The following is a 15,533-nucleotide window of genomic DNA, read 5'->3' as shown; positions in this document are numbered from 1 at the left end:
ATATTCCCGAGTGTGACGAAGAATGTAAAGTAATCAAATGTGGCATCAGGGTTGTGTGTAATGTACATAAGATGGTTGTTGTTTGCTGGTAACGCGTGCGTGAACTGGATATTTTCTTTATGTGTTCTCCCTCTTAGGAGAAGACAAAGGAACTTGCAGCAATCCAGCCAGAAACGTGAGTAGACAAACCACCAGAAGTGCCCCAGAAATACATGACAATGACCTGCCACAGAGAGAAGAGCAGCAGCTGCTGCCTGCGATGATATATGACACCTGACACCTCGTGTTTTACTGTCTGAAGAAAAGAGGAGTTAAAGTCAGATTTTACAACTATGTGCTCGTACAAGGTTGTGCAAAGAGAGAATTTCCCACAGTCGCTTCTCTACAAAAGTAGAAGCAGAAGTAGAAGAGAGTTTTCTCATGAGCACAGTGTCGACTTGCTTTATCATCAAGTGTCTGACTCAGGAGTTGCGCAAAGTTATCGAAGTTTAATAAACTCTGAATCAAAGTTCGTTGTGCGGGTGTCAATGGAAGTGAATGGGAGACCTTTAGAAGGATACAAGTGTAAGATGTCTAACAGTTGCAACTGTTGAAATGATCATTACGATTATGCAAAATGATTATTTTAACTATCAAATAACCTATCAATTATTATTTGATTAATTATTTTGTCATGAAATGTAAAACAAATATTGAAAAAATGCACATCAAAACTTAGTTTAGTCCAAGAAACAGTACACACACTAAAGGTATTAAGTTTATAATCATGTAGAACAGAGAAAAGCAGCAAATCCTCACATTTAGATGCTGGAAACAGAGAATGGTTGACATTTTTGCTTGATGCTTAAACAATTAATCGTTCAATCAAAATTGTTGATTAACTTTCATTCGATTAACTAATGGATTCATCAACTAATCATTTCAGCACTTGTTGCAAACAAGCTAAGAGGAAAGTCGTCCTTTTTCACAGCAGACATTTTGGCTGTTATAGTAGGAAAAGCCATAACATTGACAATTGCTTCATAAGGAGGAGTGGAAAGTTGCTGTAACTCTATTTAAATGCACATAAAATGTTGCTGATTTGCAGAAATATTAGAGGAATCAAAATAGGTCCACTTTTGTGAGTGTTCATCTTACTGTCTTACTGTCTTACTCATAAAACCGCAGGTTTATGTCACTTATAACAACAAATTGCACAAATATTACCGACTAATTCTGAAGTCAGATTTGCTGAATTCTGTTGTCACAACAAACAACATGTTGGAAGTGAAACGTAGGGATGGTTATACTGTGTTTAAACAGTATGCACAAAAGCTATTTTCATTTTTTTTTTTTTTGATGTGTTGACACCTAAGCAACTAACTGTGATGCCAGGACATTTCATTAATGAATATTATCGTAGAAAAGGTTTCAGTCGTAGTCACCTGGACACTGTTTTCAGAATCAAGACGTTTCGGCTCCCATCCGGAAGTCATTCTCAATTATGAAAAAATGGACCGGGAACTCAGAAATTTAAGCTACTCTGTGTTACATAAGCCCTGCCATCAGGAAGGAGTCTACCTGAGTATCTGTTGATTACTCTAGCTAGTTTCACCTGAAACTGACCTAATTGTTTCCTGCGTTTTCAACCAAACAAAGGCCTCTTGAAAAGTCCATTCCAGTAGTTGATTCTGGATGCTATAAAAGCCTGTACAAGGATTTCAGCCTCTGAGTTGCATAAAATGGTCATGTCTTTGAAGAGTATCAAGAAGATTTTTCTGTATAAAGCCAAACTGAGAGCTGGTTCAGCACTAATCTCTGTGTTTTTTACATCAGGAGCTCCGGTGACGGGCATCCCGAGCATCTTCAGCTGCTCAGCATGGAGGAGCTGATCCCAGGTCTGCAGCCTCTGGTGCTGTGGATGGCCAACTCCATCGAACTGCTGCACTTCATCCAGCATGAAGTCCCTCAGCTGCTGCCCTGGAGGCAGGACCAGGAGGACGAAGGTGGACAAAAACACACCTTTAACTTTATTACATCTGTCGTGCTCACAGCTGTTACAGCTGCAGTGTGTTGTATGTGTTTTTAAAATTAGTTTGCATGTGTCGTCAGGTCTGTTGGACTCTGAGATGTCCTCCACTCGAACAGCCTGTGAGGAAGCCATGACAGTCCTGGAGGAAGTCATCATGTTCACCTTCCAGCAGTCTGTCTACTATCTAACAAAGGTTGGCTGCCACACATGAATATACTATGTTCTTTAACACACAGCATAAAGTACAGCATACACACACACACTCATAAAGTGACATCAACATGTTTCACATCCTTTTGACCTGTAAAATCTGAGTGTCGGTCACATGTGAAGCAGGAAATTGGACTGTGTAAACACTGTTTTCATTGAGCATATTCCAGAGCAAAAACACAATAACAGAATGAAAACACCAACTTCGTCTGGCACTCTCAGTCAGGAAAGGCCTGTGAGATAGTGAGCAGGGTGTCTTTTCCACTGTCTCAAATATAAACAAAAAGACAATCTTGTCTCCCAAGGTTTCACCGGTTTGTTGAATAACAAAACCAGAATGCCTGATTTGGTGAGAACCACTTTATGAAGGCCTTTTTTAGCCTTGCAGTTGCATTAATGAATTGTTTAATGTTAAGTCAAGTTAAATTTATTCATAGAGCACATTTAAAAACAACAGGCGATGACCAAAGTGCTTTACAGAGAAATGTAAAGTACAATTAAATGATTAAAGCAAAAATAAAATGGTAAATAATTGTAACAGATAAAATTAAAACTTTTTTATTGTTATATTAATACTTAACGGGACTCAAACACAGTTGTATAAAGGTGGGTCTTTAAAGGTAGCGATAGATGGGGACGATCTGACAGTGAAGATAAACTGTTCCACTATCGTGGAATAGTGAGGAGTAACTGATCAGAGGATCTGGTCTGGATGTAGAATATGGGCCGAAGAGATCAGAGATGTAGGCTGGTGCAAAACCATCCAGTTCAGTATTTCACTGGTAACCAGTGAAGGGAGGCCTGTACAGGGGAGATGCGGGGTCTCTTCTTAGGACCAGTGAGGAGACTCACTGCTGGAAAGGTTTTATTTTCACTATTGACCTAATGTGGAAAAAGCTACTGCTAAAGACAGAAATTATTTTTGGGGCCGAGAATAAGGACCTCTGTCTTACTCTCATATAGCTGGAGAAAACTGTTGGCCATCCAGCGTTTGACATCTTAAGACTACTAAAAGAGACTGAAGGTGAATTTTCTAAAAAACCCCAGTCGACATTAAAATAAGGCCTAAGATGGAGCCTTGGAGTACACCACAGGAGACAGAAGCAGAAGAGGAATAAAAGAAATATTATCAATTGTAAGTGAGACTGATCTATGTTGCAGAAACAGTTTTTACCACTTCATGGCCTTAAAAACTCTGACCACTCTGGACACAAAATGCATCTGGATTTGTTTTGTGAACAACAGTCAACCCTCCGGTTTTACAGCCCGACAGGACACTCCCAGGCTAGATTTATATGACTTTCCCATGTTAAAGTTGCTTATTAAAGGCCGTCTGGTTTATGCAGAATCCAGTCGACATCACAGCACAGACACTTCACAGCAGCGGCTGTAGAAACACCACCACCCTGCACAGTGTTTGAGGAAGGGAGGGAAGGAAGCAGGAGCAGAATGTGCTGTTGTTTTGAATACTCAGACATATTTCTATTGCTTGTGCTGCACAACAACCTATACTGAAAAAAAGAGACCTTTTACTGTACAGTATATGCTCTTCAGTCTAAAAAAACACGTACCCAAGTTTATTTATGTGATTTTGTCAGACGCTGTTTTTCAGTTTGCCATCACGTTTATTTGTCACCTTTGAGGCTTGTTAATTGTGCAGTTCCAGCTCTGTTTACAGCAGTAACATGCATTGCAGTATCTCTCATAATTAGACATGTATTATGTACATGTATTATTTATGTATGTGTTTGCTGGTAGCTGTGTTTCTGGTGCAGAGAAAGGGAGGATTAGCTATGAGCTATAGTCTGTTTCCTGCAGAGGCCCACAGACTGTCATCAGAGAAACACCCAAGAGGGGAAAGGAAGCGAGGAGGGGGAAAAGGTTTTCCTGTTAATTTCCTGTGAACTATGACTGAATGTTCATAACATACAGACGTCATTATTTCACTTCTTCTTTTTCTTCTGGCTAAAAAAAAAAAACAAGAGTATGAATAAAACTGCAAAATGTCATTAATGCCGCTGTTAATTACCACACAAGAGTGCTGAGTAGAGCAAAAAGAAGGGAAAAATGTGGTAAAAATCTGTATTTATGTGCTATGTTTTCACAAAATGCTACACAGATGTCCAGAAAATGTGTAAGCATGCAGATGTGTTTTTAAAAACTATTTACAGTCTTTCTGTCTGTAAAAATCCTCAACTGTCTCCTTGGGTTCTGTCTCCATGATAACTGATCACCACCTGCAGATTTGCTGAGCCTGTCGTTTTTTGTCGCCTTTATGGCCTCTTTCAGTTTGTCTGAGGTCATTATCTTAGTTAAGGTGTGTGAGTGAGAGTGTGTTTGTGCACTTATCAGGTGATGTCATGAGAAACAATGGCAGAACTGTGTCAGAAGAAGGAGTAGTGATAAGAGCCGGATCTGTGTGATGACTGACAATGAGGTGGTGGTTCAATAAAACAGCTTGCAAGGTGATTCTGCAGCATTTGCAGAACTCTCTTGTTCCTCTTTTATTTATATATATGTTTGAGTTAACTTTGAGTCAACTTCTTATGTTCTCTAAATTATTGCCTATACATTAAGCAGAAACAGAGCAACACAGGAAACGTCTTTGTAGCATCCTGGCAAATGTAATGCTGCATTCATGTCATATAGAATAGATGGCTTCGAAAGCTTCGCATGCTTACAGCCTGTGAGCATTCACATCACTGGTCAACACAAGATGGACGTATGATTGCAGAGTTGGCCATTTGAGAGTTAACAAGACTTAAGAAGCTACAGCCATGCTAGCAGCTCTGTGAGGCTGTACGTAGCAGTAGTGCTTTGAGCTAAATGCTAACGTCGGCTGCTGATGTAAAGCAGATATAATGCTTACCATGTTCATCATCTTAGTTTGGCGTGTTAGCATGCTAACACATCCTAATTAGCACTAAACCCAAAGTACAGCTGAGGCTGATGGGAATGTCATTAGTTTTGCAGGTAAACTAAGAGGCCAAACTTCTTTAATTTTATTTGTTTGTTCTTAAATATACATATGTCTTAAAATTGACATGGTAATGATTTATTAATGTTAAAGAATACATTTTAAATTAGTTTGAATCGCTGTTTTAATCCTTGTTTTGATATTTCTAAGCAGAGTACAATGACTCAAATTCCAGTGTAACTGAAGGATAGTGTTTTTCGTTTCCCTACAGCTGCCCTTTGTGTTGCGAAACACAAGCTTTCCTGCAAAGTTTCCTGTACGCTCTGTGAATGCCTTCCTTTCTTTGAGTCATTCTGTCATTATATTCTGTACACAGCAGCACTAAACAAGAGACAAGACAAGAAAAGTACGTTATTTTCCTACAAACTTCATCACGTGTGTCTACGTATAACATGTAGTTTATGTGCTTCTGCGAGCAATGATACTCAGTATCAGCCTTATCACTGCTTTATTCCCATGGTGCATTAGCAGTGGTAATGGTGGAAGAGCGTATCTTCCTGTCCAGATGTTGATATTATCCAGTACTTTGTACAGCATGCAGTCCAACATCCAGTTGGTCTTTACAGCTGAGATGTAAAATGTCAGCACTTCTCTCCACAGAGTATGTATTCAGCCTTGCCCGGTCTGCTGGATGGGAACCCGTTCTCAGAGAACGGTCAGCTGCGAGTGCCTGACGGGCTCAGCGGCATCCTGGAGGTGCTGAAGGAGGCACTGAAGCTTCTCACAGCCTTCCAGGTCCATCCAGACATCTCATTACAACTCTGTGCCTACCTGTTCTTCTTCATCAACGCATCGCTGTTCAACACCCTCATGGAGAGAGGTAAGACTTCAGCCCACTTATTAAGGAACCTGTTTTAGCTTGCTATAGGGATGGCGACGTCAGTCGGTCCGCCACTTGGAAATATCTCAACAACACGACATTCATGGTCCCAAGAGGATGAATCCAAATAACTTTGGTGATCCCCTGACTTTTCCTGTAGCACCACCATGTGGTTAACATTTGTGGTTTTAAGTGAATTGTTTTGACAAATATTGGATGGATTGCCATGAAATTTGGTACACACATTTTGTTCCCCTCAGGATGAATTCTAATAACTTTGGTCGTCTTTTAACTTTTCATCTAGCGCCACCATCAGATCGAAATTTTAATTTGTCCAAACTTTGGTTTATGACCAAATACCTGCAAAACTAATGACATTCCCATCAGCCTCAGCTGTGCTTTCTGCTTAGTGCTAATTAGCAAATGTTAGCATGCTAACACGCTAAACTAAAATAGCGAACATGGTTTAGCATTGTCATTGTGAGCATGTTAGCATGCTGATGTTAGCATTTAGCTCAAAGCACTGCTACGTACAACCTCTCACAGCTGCTAGCATGTCTGCTAGCAGCTCTTAGTCTTGCTAGCATCATATCTCTAAATTGGTTTCGTGAGAACTTTATGTTGCACTATATTAATAATTAACATGTAGTATATTATTTTCAAACTGGTATTTGCTAATATACTTTATTTTTTGCCTATATTCTTAAACATTTTCATTAGATAACATTTTCATTACATTTTCAACTCCCTCTGAGGATTTCAATGTAACCAGGCTAGTAGCATTAATGCTACTACTATGACTGCTACTATAACTTCTTTTATTAAATGAGCATTAAGTACAGTAGGTTGCACATCAATATGTAATACAATTCTCTAATTTAAGACTTATTTGTTTTTCAGGATCTGTAGCTGGGTTCTACCAGTGGTCCCGAGGTGTTCAGATCCGGGCCAACTTGGACCTGCTGATGGACTGGATCCAGAGCATCGGCCTGGGGGATCTGGCCACAGAGTTCTTCCAGAAGCTTTCTGCTGCTGTGAATCTGCTGGCCACACCCAAAGAAACCCTCCTGCAGGTCAGAGGACATCCGCTTCTCCTTTCCTGTTTGTCTGTCCGTGGGCGAGTGTAGCCTCGAGAGTCGAGCCGTGTCTGCGTCAGCCTGAATGTTTTCATTGTCTTAAAGGTGTCAGTACAACATCAGTTATGTATGTTTATGTATTAGGTGCAAAACTTTCCATCTTTGGGATATCTGAACCTCACTTAACCCTTCCCACTGCAACACTGTAACTCCCACTCTTTTCTACAGTTTGTTATTGTTAAACATTGTGATAACCATGACTAATAATGCCATAAAAGCTTACAAGTCTGTGGAAGCATGTTACTGGTTTGTGGTTATAGTAGCTTTGAGAACAGATGTACTTAAACTCCCATGGTGCCACTCTCATTGATTATATATGAGGAAATGGCCTGCAGGAACAGAGTAAGTGTAAATACACTAAAATGATCAACTCATGACTTCATGGTGCCAATGAGGGTTTGGCCATCACTTATCTAACTTAAAATCACACTCGTATATCCTGTTAGCCAGAGTATGTGTTAAGCCAAGTGGAAACATGTGGCTAAGAGCTTCAAAATGCATTTTAATGTTCAAAGACACAGAAATACATAGAGGACAGTCATTTTAAAGCCTTTTAAACCCTCCGTGTCAGTGTATGCTCAGGAATAACACGCTGTATCACTTAAAAAAATACTGTACATCACTACAACAACAACTTTATATTTGCTTTTACCTGTGTTTAGTCTTTGCTGCGCAGTGGTGGCTTGCCAACTTAACATTTAATCCCTCCTTAAGCACACCGCTCTCTCAGTTACCCATTCAAATCTTGTTTACACTTCGTACCACTGAAGGAAGCTGAGCTCTCACTTGGCTGGTTATTAAACACTGAGGTAATTCAGAGTCATTAAGAGAAACCAACATTACCCAGGTGTGACACATGAGGAACAAAGCTTATACAAAAGGTCAAACCTACAAACCTTTTCCTGATTCACGCGTTTATTGCACTTGGAAAGATGATGGATCTGCTTAATGTTTTGTGACGAAATGTGCTACTGTTGCTTTAAATAGAAAGGCTATAAATAGAAATGGTCGCCTGTAATTCTTTGTCCACTTTACGAGACAAATGCTTTACTTCTTGGGTTTCACTAATGTGGGACATAACTTGTGAGTGAGTGATCATCGTAAACTGTAAACCAAGGGGACATTAGTTAAGGACAGAAAGACAGTTTAATGTGATATGGATGGAGGGGTGGGTTGGTTAGGAGTTTATATTTATGCCTTGTTGTGCAGTTGGAGGTCACAACATCTTTAAACATCTTCATATTGAACGTAAGTTCCCAACCTTTTCTGTCTGATGGTCCTTCACAGCCCTGTCACATCAGGTACCCCTTTATCTGCGCTACTCAAAGGTTATGTCCTTATGAATGGATTATAAACCGGATGTTATTCACACACTATGTTTCATATAACCAACATGTAACCATTTATCCATGACTTTTAACTATTTAAACTGTTTATCCATTACTGTTAACAAGTCAACTGTTTAATGTTATTCATTACTTTTAGCTAACAATTTAAACTCTTTAAATCCATTAGTTTTAGCTAACAGTTTAAGATGTTTATCATTTGCTTTAAGCTAACTATTTCAACTATGTACCTATTACTTTAAGCTAACAATTTAAACTTTTTATTCATAACTGTTAGCTAACTATTGTACGTCAAAACTGTTATCCATTAGTTTTAGATAACTATTTCAACTATTTATCTATTACTTTACCATTTCAACCATCTATTCTTTACTTTTATCAGTTTCCAACCATCTGTCCTATACTTTTAGTTAACTATTTAAACTACTCTGTTTTCACACATTGTCAATTGTGATTGTTAATGTGTAACAACAGACTCAGATTGATGGGCAGCTTACTTTTTATTGTAAATTTACTTAAGATTACTCTGATTTGTAATCCCATTTGGCTGTTTATTTTCCTCCTTAACACAAATATGAGGATGTATTTTTTTTTTTTTTATCAAACACACTTTCTATTTTTTTGTTGCGTTCGGTTGAGTTAATTGGTTGAGCTTTCCACGTACCCTCTGACAGCTGCTGGGTACACCCTGAGGTACAAATACCCCTGATTGGTAATCAGTGATATAGAAGAAAGCTAGAGTTTCTGTTATTTATAATATAATCTAATTTAAGATATTTGAGCTGACCACAGAACTAATTTAAAGTTGATCGTGCTCCGTGACAGCGGGAGTTTCCTACTGTATTTGGAGGAACTAGGTTAAGTATGAGGTATTTTTACACTCTGAGGTTGACACCTGTTTTCACTGTATGACTCGCAGTCGTGGTACCAGCCTGAAACATCTCCAGGGCACGAGACAGCACCAGCCCACCCGCGACCCAGCTGTCGAAGGCTGTGTCTTGTCTGTTCGTGGGACTGGATGGTTGCTAGGAAGCTGGTGGTTTTATGTATCCCTGCCCTTGCATGAGGTCACGCTGTGGTTGCCGCAACAGAGCACACACCCTCGACAGATTTCTAGTTTTCCAGCTCGAGTTCTGCGCTTTTAAGAACTGAAGTGGCTCGCTGGCGCAGTTGTAAATAACACTGGAGGGATGTGGCGTTGTTTGTTATGCCAGCAGTCATGGAGAACACACAACATCTGAGGAGTTATTTTAGGAGAATATGTCTGCCAAACATTAAATCTCAGACATAACAAACAGAGACGTTTTAAAATTTCTGCTGTTTATAAGCAGCATTTAAACTTCACCTTTGGTTGAGCTCAGTGTGGCGTCTGTGTTATAAGAGAAGGGCAGGGACACAACAACATTTAACTTATGGTTTCTATTGTGGCCCCGGCATGTCTCGGCAAAGTCTTACTTCCGCCAATTCAACTGCAAACAGAGAGAATGAACTATGTCATGTTTCTAATGTTTGTCTTGTAATAATCACATGAATGTCGCTGGCAAATGACTCACCTGCTTCCTAATCCTTGAGCTACTTGCTGCAGTCATCAAAATATCAAATATCATATTGAAAGAGTTTCCCCCCGATCAATAAAGTATTTCTGATATTTCATGATAAGAACTTTCACAGCAACCTGAGAGGCGAAGCAGCGATAATGAAAAGTTTACACTTCTCTCGCTGCACAGAACAAGAGTGACGCGTTAATTATAATACACTCACCTTTTATTGCAGTGCAGAATAAACACAGGAATGGTGCTTTGAAGAAAAGCTGCATTGACTTAAGACAACTTGAAGTGCTATTGTGTTACATTTAGACTGAGAAATATTTTCCCAAGAGGACTTGTTACCGCAACAAAAACTATTTACTAGATCATATAATTGGTTTAAAATACTCTGCATGCAAATGAGAGAGTAGCAATGGCTTTTTTTCCTTATATGGAAACAAGCGTGATGGGAAAATACTTGTTTCTCCCACTCTGTCATTCTCACGACGACTACAAAGAGCCTTTGTGGCTCGTTCTTAAGTTTAAACCGTCAATGGATCGCTTTTACAATCCTGCATTTTAAGTTATTGAAGGGTTTTAGAATAAGTTCCTTCATGTCTCTAAATGTTCTGTGTTTTCTTTGTTGTTTTATGTCCGTCCAGGCGTCCTGGGCTTCTCTCAGGACTGAGTTTGCGGCCCTGAACCCAGCTCAGCTTCACCACATGCTGAGGGAGTACAGCTCTGGTAAAGCCTGTCCCACCGGATGGACCCCATCAGCAGATGATGCAGAGGACACTGTCAGGACGGGTGAGTGACATTAGACATTAGACCATCCTAGAGATGAAAAGTTGAATCGATTAGTTTGTCGACAGAAACGTAATAAACACAAAATAGACAGTTAAATGTATTAGTCATTTTTCAGCCAAAGATTTGTTTCTCAAAGGATTTGCAACTTTTCTTTGTCATGCATCGTTTTATATTTAATATCTTTAGGTTTTGGACTTTTGGTTGAACAAAACAAGCAATTTAAAGATGTCACTTTGGGCTCTGGTAAATTGGGATTGTGATTTCTTCCCCTTTTTTTTTTTTTTTTTTTTTTACATTTCATAGAGTAAACGATTAATTAATTAATTGAAAATGTAATCAGCAGATGAATCAGTAATGAAAATAATTGTTAGTTGGAGCTCGAGATAAGCTTCTGTGTCTGTTTCTGGATATAATCTGGACAGCATCTGCACTGATTTGAAAAATATAGAAAATAAATGATTAGTCATCATCAGTTCAGTTTGTATAACTCGTAGTGCATGTGCAGGGCTTTTTATTTTTATTTTTCATAAAGAAATTTGTGGATTTATTAGTATTTATTTTGAATATTAAAAAGAGATGAAAATCAGATTTAAATTGCATTATGAAACTACCTTCTACACAGTTTTCTGTTTTCTGTTAGCAAAAGCATTTTCTGAGCTGTCCTTTCTGCAAGACAACCCTGTTTACTGTAAACAGCAGTAACCGGACTCCTCTTTCTGCACGAATCAGAACAATCTATTGTGTAGCTTGCATGTTCAAACTTGACAGTAGACATGCTTGACTGCACAAGACGTCATGATAAATAACAGAGTACTTAACAAGTTTAACAACCTGATACAGAAGGAGAGCTGAACTCTGCTCAGACGCTCTGAAGAAAGCACACTGTTGTTGAAACATCCGCCCATGATGCATAATCGCATGTGCTCCTACTTTCTATCGACTTATTATACTTCGTGTCTTTACGTCTTGTGCAGTTGAATGAACATGCCTTCTTTTACGTTTGTTACATTCTCTGTTAGAAATTATTACAACTTTATGATGACTGGGATCATAAGAAGTATGGAGCCCCAAAGAGTTTAAAAAACAAAAAGATTATAAAATAAATACTCACATGAATAAATTGTTTCAAATATATAAATGAACCAGTAAATAGTGAAATAAATGAGGAAATTATTAAAACTCAACTCATTATTATCGAATGTTGCTTTCATATAGTTTGTTTGTTTTGACATCTTTCCCAATGGACGCTTTTATTTCACGTCACTTTTCCCAATGTCACTTTTTATTTCATGACACGACATTGTGAAATAAAACGTGACGTAAAATAAAAGTATCATTGGGAAAAATTACATGAAATAAAAGCAGACTTTTGAAAAGGGGCGTTTTTAAATAAAGATTTCTATAATGAAATAAAAAGAACAATGTAAAACGCTTGTTATTGGAAGAATTACAATGATGGAATAGCATTTTAATAATTTCTTAAATTATTTCACAATTTATTGGTTCATTTTTATATTTAAGACATTTCATAATGTCTCATTAATTTATCTAATATTGACCATTTTGGGACTCCAAAGAGATGAGGATGAAAATCACTTTTTACTTTACTTCACAATTTAGTCCTTTTAACCTCGTGTTGTAATTATAATTGGAAGCACACCGTCACACTAACATTCACATGCATTTAGAAGTGGAAGCCTTCGTCTCAGTCTGTGTTTTCCTCCAGAGTAATCCAGCCCTGTCAGTCTGTCTCCACCAATCAGCTTCAGTCCACAGTTACCTCTCAAATCCACCTCTCCCAGCGGGACAGCCGCCACCTCGCTCTCACCTATCTTCACCTGTCACATTGAATGCACCCTGCTGCGTAAAACACCATCGACTGATCCAGCAACAGTTGCATCAGTCCTGTTCTTTATTAACGGCTTTTAATTGGGTTTTAACCCAAATACAGCAGCTTTACTTAAAGTTACAGGATTGAATTTCACTAGAAAGCTGTAATGACGATCGGGTCATTTGTGATGGATGATGGCGGGCCTTTCTGTCTTCCTGCAGCCAACATCCTGGAGAGCTTTGACAACCACCCGCCGCTCATCCTGCCCAGCAGCACGTTTCACCTGGAGCTGGGTAAACCCATCGTGGAGCCTGCTCTGTTTGAACAGCTCAGTCATCTGCAGGAGTTCATACGCCGGTGCCCCCGCAGTGAAACCCAAGCCGAACCCGATGTGGAGGAACAGGTAACAAGCTCTCTGACCCCAGAGCAGGAAACGAGACTCCTTGATGTTTCTACATCTGTTATTGATTGACTTTATATTCCTCAGACGACCACAGACATCCGGTCTACAACCTCACCCTCCGTCAGAGTCTTCCAGGATCCTGTCCATCAGGTGGTCTCCGACCCGGTGACCTGCACCTCCCCTGAGGCAGACCTGGACTGTACCTCCCCTGCGGAGCCGGCTCATGCCCGAGAATCTCATGGTGACCTGAGCGGCTGTGAGGCGGTTCTGACCCAGAAGCTTAAGAGCCTGGAGCTGCAGAACACCCTCCCAGGACAGGCCGACCTGGGCTACCACAAAAGCCTGGCACTGGACCCGTCCTGCCTGCTGACGCCACCCAACACCCCGCAGGGTATGGAGCTGGCTGAGCTGGAGGCAGATCTGCAGGAGGGCGCCCGCCAACAAAAGAAAGGTAACCGAACAGGCAGAAGACAAAAGGTCTGCACACTTTACTGAAAGCGCCCAGTAAATTTGATTTACCAAGCAATGATCTTCTGTCACTGTCACGTAAACACCACAGAACAGAATATATATATATATGTATATATATATGGATGCAAACACATTCATCACTAAGGTGGTTGTGATCTGCATGATTAAGACTGGACCAATCAGAGCAGAGCTGGATAACAATGCTCCCATGTAGGGGACAAAACATGCCTCTATGGAAAGGGCCAAAATAAAAACGGTGAATATATATATATATATATATATATTATACAAGAACGTATTAAATCTAATATATCACAAAGATTCAGTAAAAAAAGCAAACTAGCAATGGGCCAACATTTGTGTTAATACCTACAACAGTGAAACAAACAAAAGAAAGAGGAAAAAAAGGGATCTATCAACATATATTAACTCCTGGGAGAGACGATCAAAATATATTCATATTAAAATCTGTAAAAGTAAAATGTTCAAAAATCATGCTCATCATACAAAATAGTTTGTTCCAACTATAAACAATCCAAACTGAATCCCTTGGGTGTTCAGGGTAAAGTGGAAAAATGTCTCTTTCCTCAGAAGGATGTTGTTGATGTCTTCTCCTGAACAGGCAGCAACATGCTGCTCACAGACGGCTCTCAGGTGAGACAACACTCCCTCGGGCAGCCATAGTGGAAGTCTAAGGGACGGATCACATCCTCTTTGTAGTGAATATGAGCTGTTGACGTCAGGCCAAAGGCATTACACTGTATTTCTGTGGTGTGAAAGGGGCATGAATGAAATAGAATGGTGAATCGTTCAAGACCAACTCATTTGAGAAATGTGTTGATCACAGCTTCTCAAATGTGGGGATTTGCTGCTTTTCTCTGTTTTATACCGCGGCCCACTTAAGAAAACACATGCAAATGAAGACAACATCTTCACCCATTCTACAACTCATGTGCAGCTTCTTGAAAAGAAATGCTAGAAAGAACTAAACACAAAATACAACTGAGGCTGATGGGAATGTTGTTAGTTTTGCAGGTGTTTGGTCGTAAAGTATTGGACAAATAAACATTTTGACCTGACGATGAAAAGTCAAGGCATCACCAAAATGAATCGAATTTATCCTCAAGCGACCACGAATATCTGTAGCAAATTTAATGTCAATCCATCCAATAGAGACATTTCACTTAAAACCACAAATGTGAACTTGCTGGTGGCGCAACAGGAAAAGTCAGGGGATCACCAGAGTAGGAGATTCATCATCTGGGGACCATGAATGTCTCATGGCAATCCATCCAATAGTTGTTGAGATATTTCAGTCTGGATTAAAGTGGTGGACCGACAGAGAGACAAACATTGCCATGCATAGAGCCGTACAGCTAGCATGGCTAACAATCATCAGATATATCAATAATTTAAATAGTTGCAGGTCTATACATACTTTTGAAAACATTTTAAATAAAATACTATTAAATAAACATGGCGTCACAGATCCTCTAAAGCGGTCTGTTAAAGCCACAAACAGTTCTGAGACATTAACTGAAACCTGACAGCAGGAGATGATAATTGAGAGTTAAGCGTGCGCGTACAAAGAAAACTTGAAACAAAGCGTAAACCACACTGCCAACACACATGATGACAAACCGACAGCATCTCAAAAGGCCCATTTATGGCTTCTCTTACACACAGCAGGTTTTGATTCGAATGACACACAGCTATGTCACTGAGACCACTTCGCTGTTACCAACGTCTGGAATGAGGTCACCTCTTAAAACTTCATTCGCCTCCTCTGACTGACGAAATCTACTAAGGAAAGTGTTTAGTGACTCGACTTCGTGGACCCGCTGCTCGGCAGTTCCAGGTCCACATGAAGGTGCCCCCGACATAAAAGAGGTGGAGCGCCTTCACAGTTCTCCCTTCGTCTTTTTACTGATTCTGGAGGTCAGGAATTTCAAGTGGATGGCTGTGCAGGGTGGGTTCGCCGTGCAAAGGAAATAG

At 39.7% G+C, this 15,533-nt stretch overlaps 1 protein-coding gene across 1 annotated transcript in view; it reads left to right on the top strand.

The window, feature by feature from the left end:
• si:ch73-281f12.4 (Ras-associating and dilute domain-containing protein-like) overlaps positions 1 to 15,533 on the top strand; it is a 34,566-nt gene that overhangs the window by 12,260 nt on the left and 6,773 nt on the right. Inside the window, exons 6-13 of the mRNA XM_044181719.1 lie at positions 138 to 175; positions 1,816 to 1,985; positions 2,092 to 2,204; positions 5,799 to 6,018; positions 6,919 to 7,091; positions 10,689 to 10,833; positions 12,886 to 13,067; positions 13,152 to 13,518. Coding sequence (XP_044037654.1) covers positions 138 to 175; positions 1,816 to 1,985; positions 2,092 to 2,204; positions 5,799 to 6,018; positions 6,919 to 7,091; positions 10,689 to 10,833; positions 12,886 to 13,067; positions 13,152 to 13,518 — 1,408 coding nt within the window. The remainder of the gene's footprint in view (positions 1 to 137; positions 176 to 1,815; positions 1,986 to 2,091; positions 2,205 to 5,798; positions 6,019 to 6,918; positions 7,092 to 10,688; positions 10,834 to 12,885; positions 13,068 to 13,151; positions 13,519 to 15,533) is intronic.

This window comes from Siniperca chuatsi, linkage group LG21, assembly GCF_020085105.1.
Source record: "Siniperca chuatsi isolate FFG_IHB_CAS linkage group LG21, ASM2008510v1, whole genome shotgun sequence".
Taxonomy (NCBI): Eukaryota; Metazoa; Chordata; class Actinopteri; order Centrarchiformes; family Sinipercidae; genus Siniperca; species Siniperca chuatsi.
The sequence above is the reverse complement of the archived record's forward strand: the minus strand, read 5'-3'. Positions and strand labels throughout refer to the sequence as shown.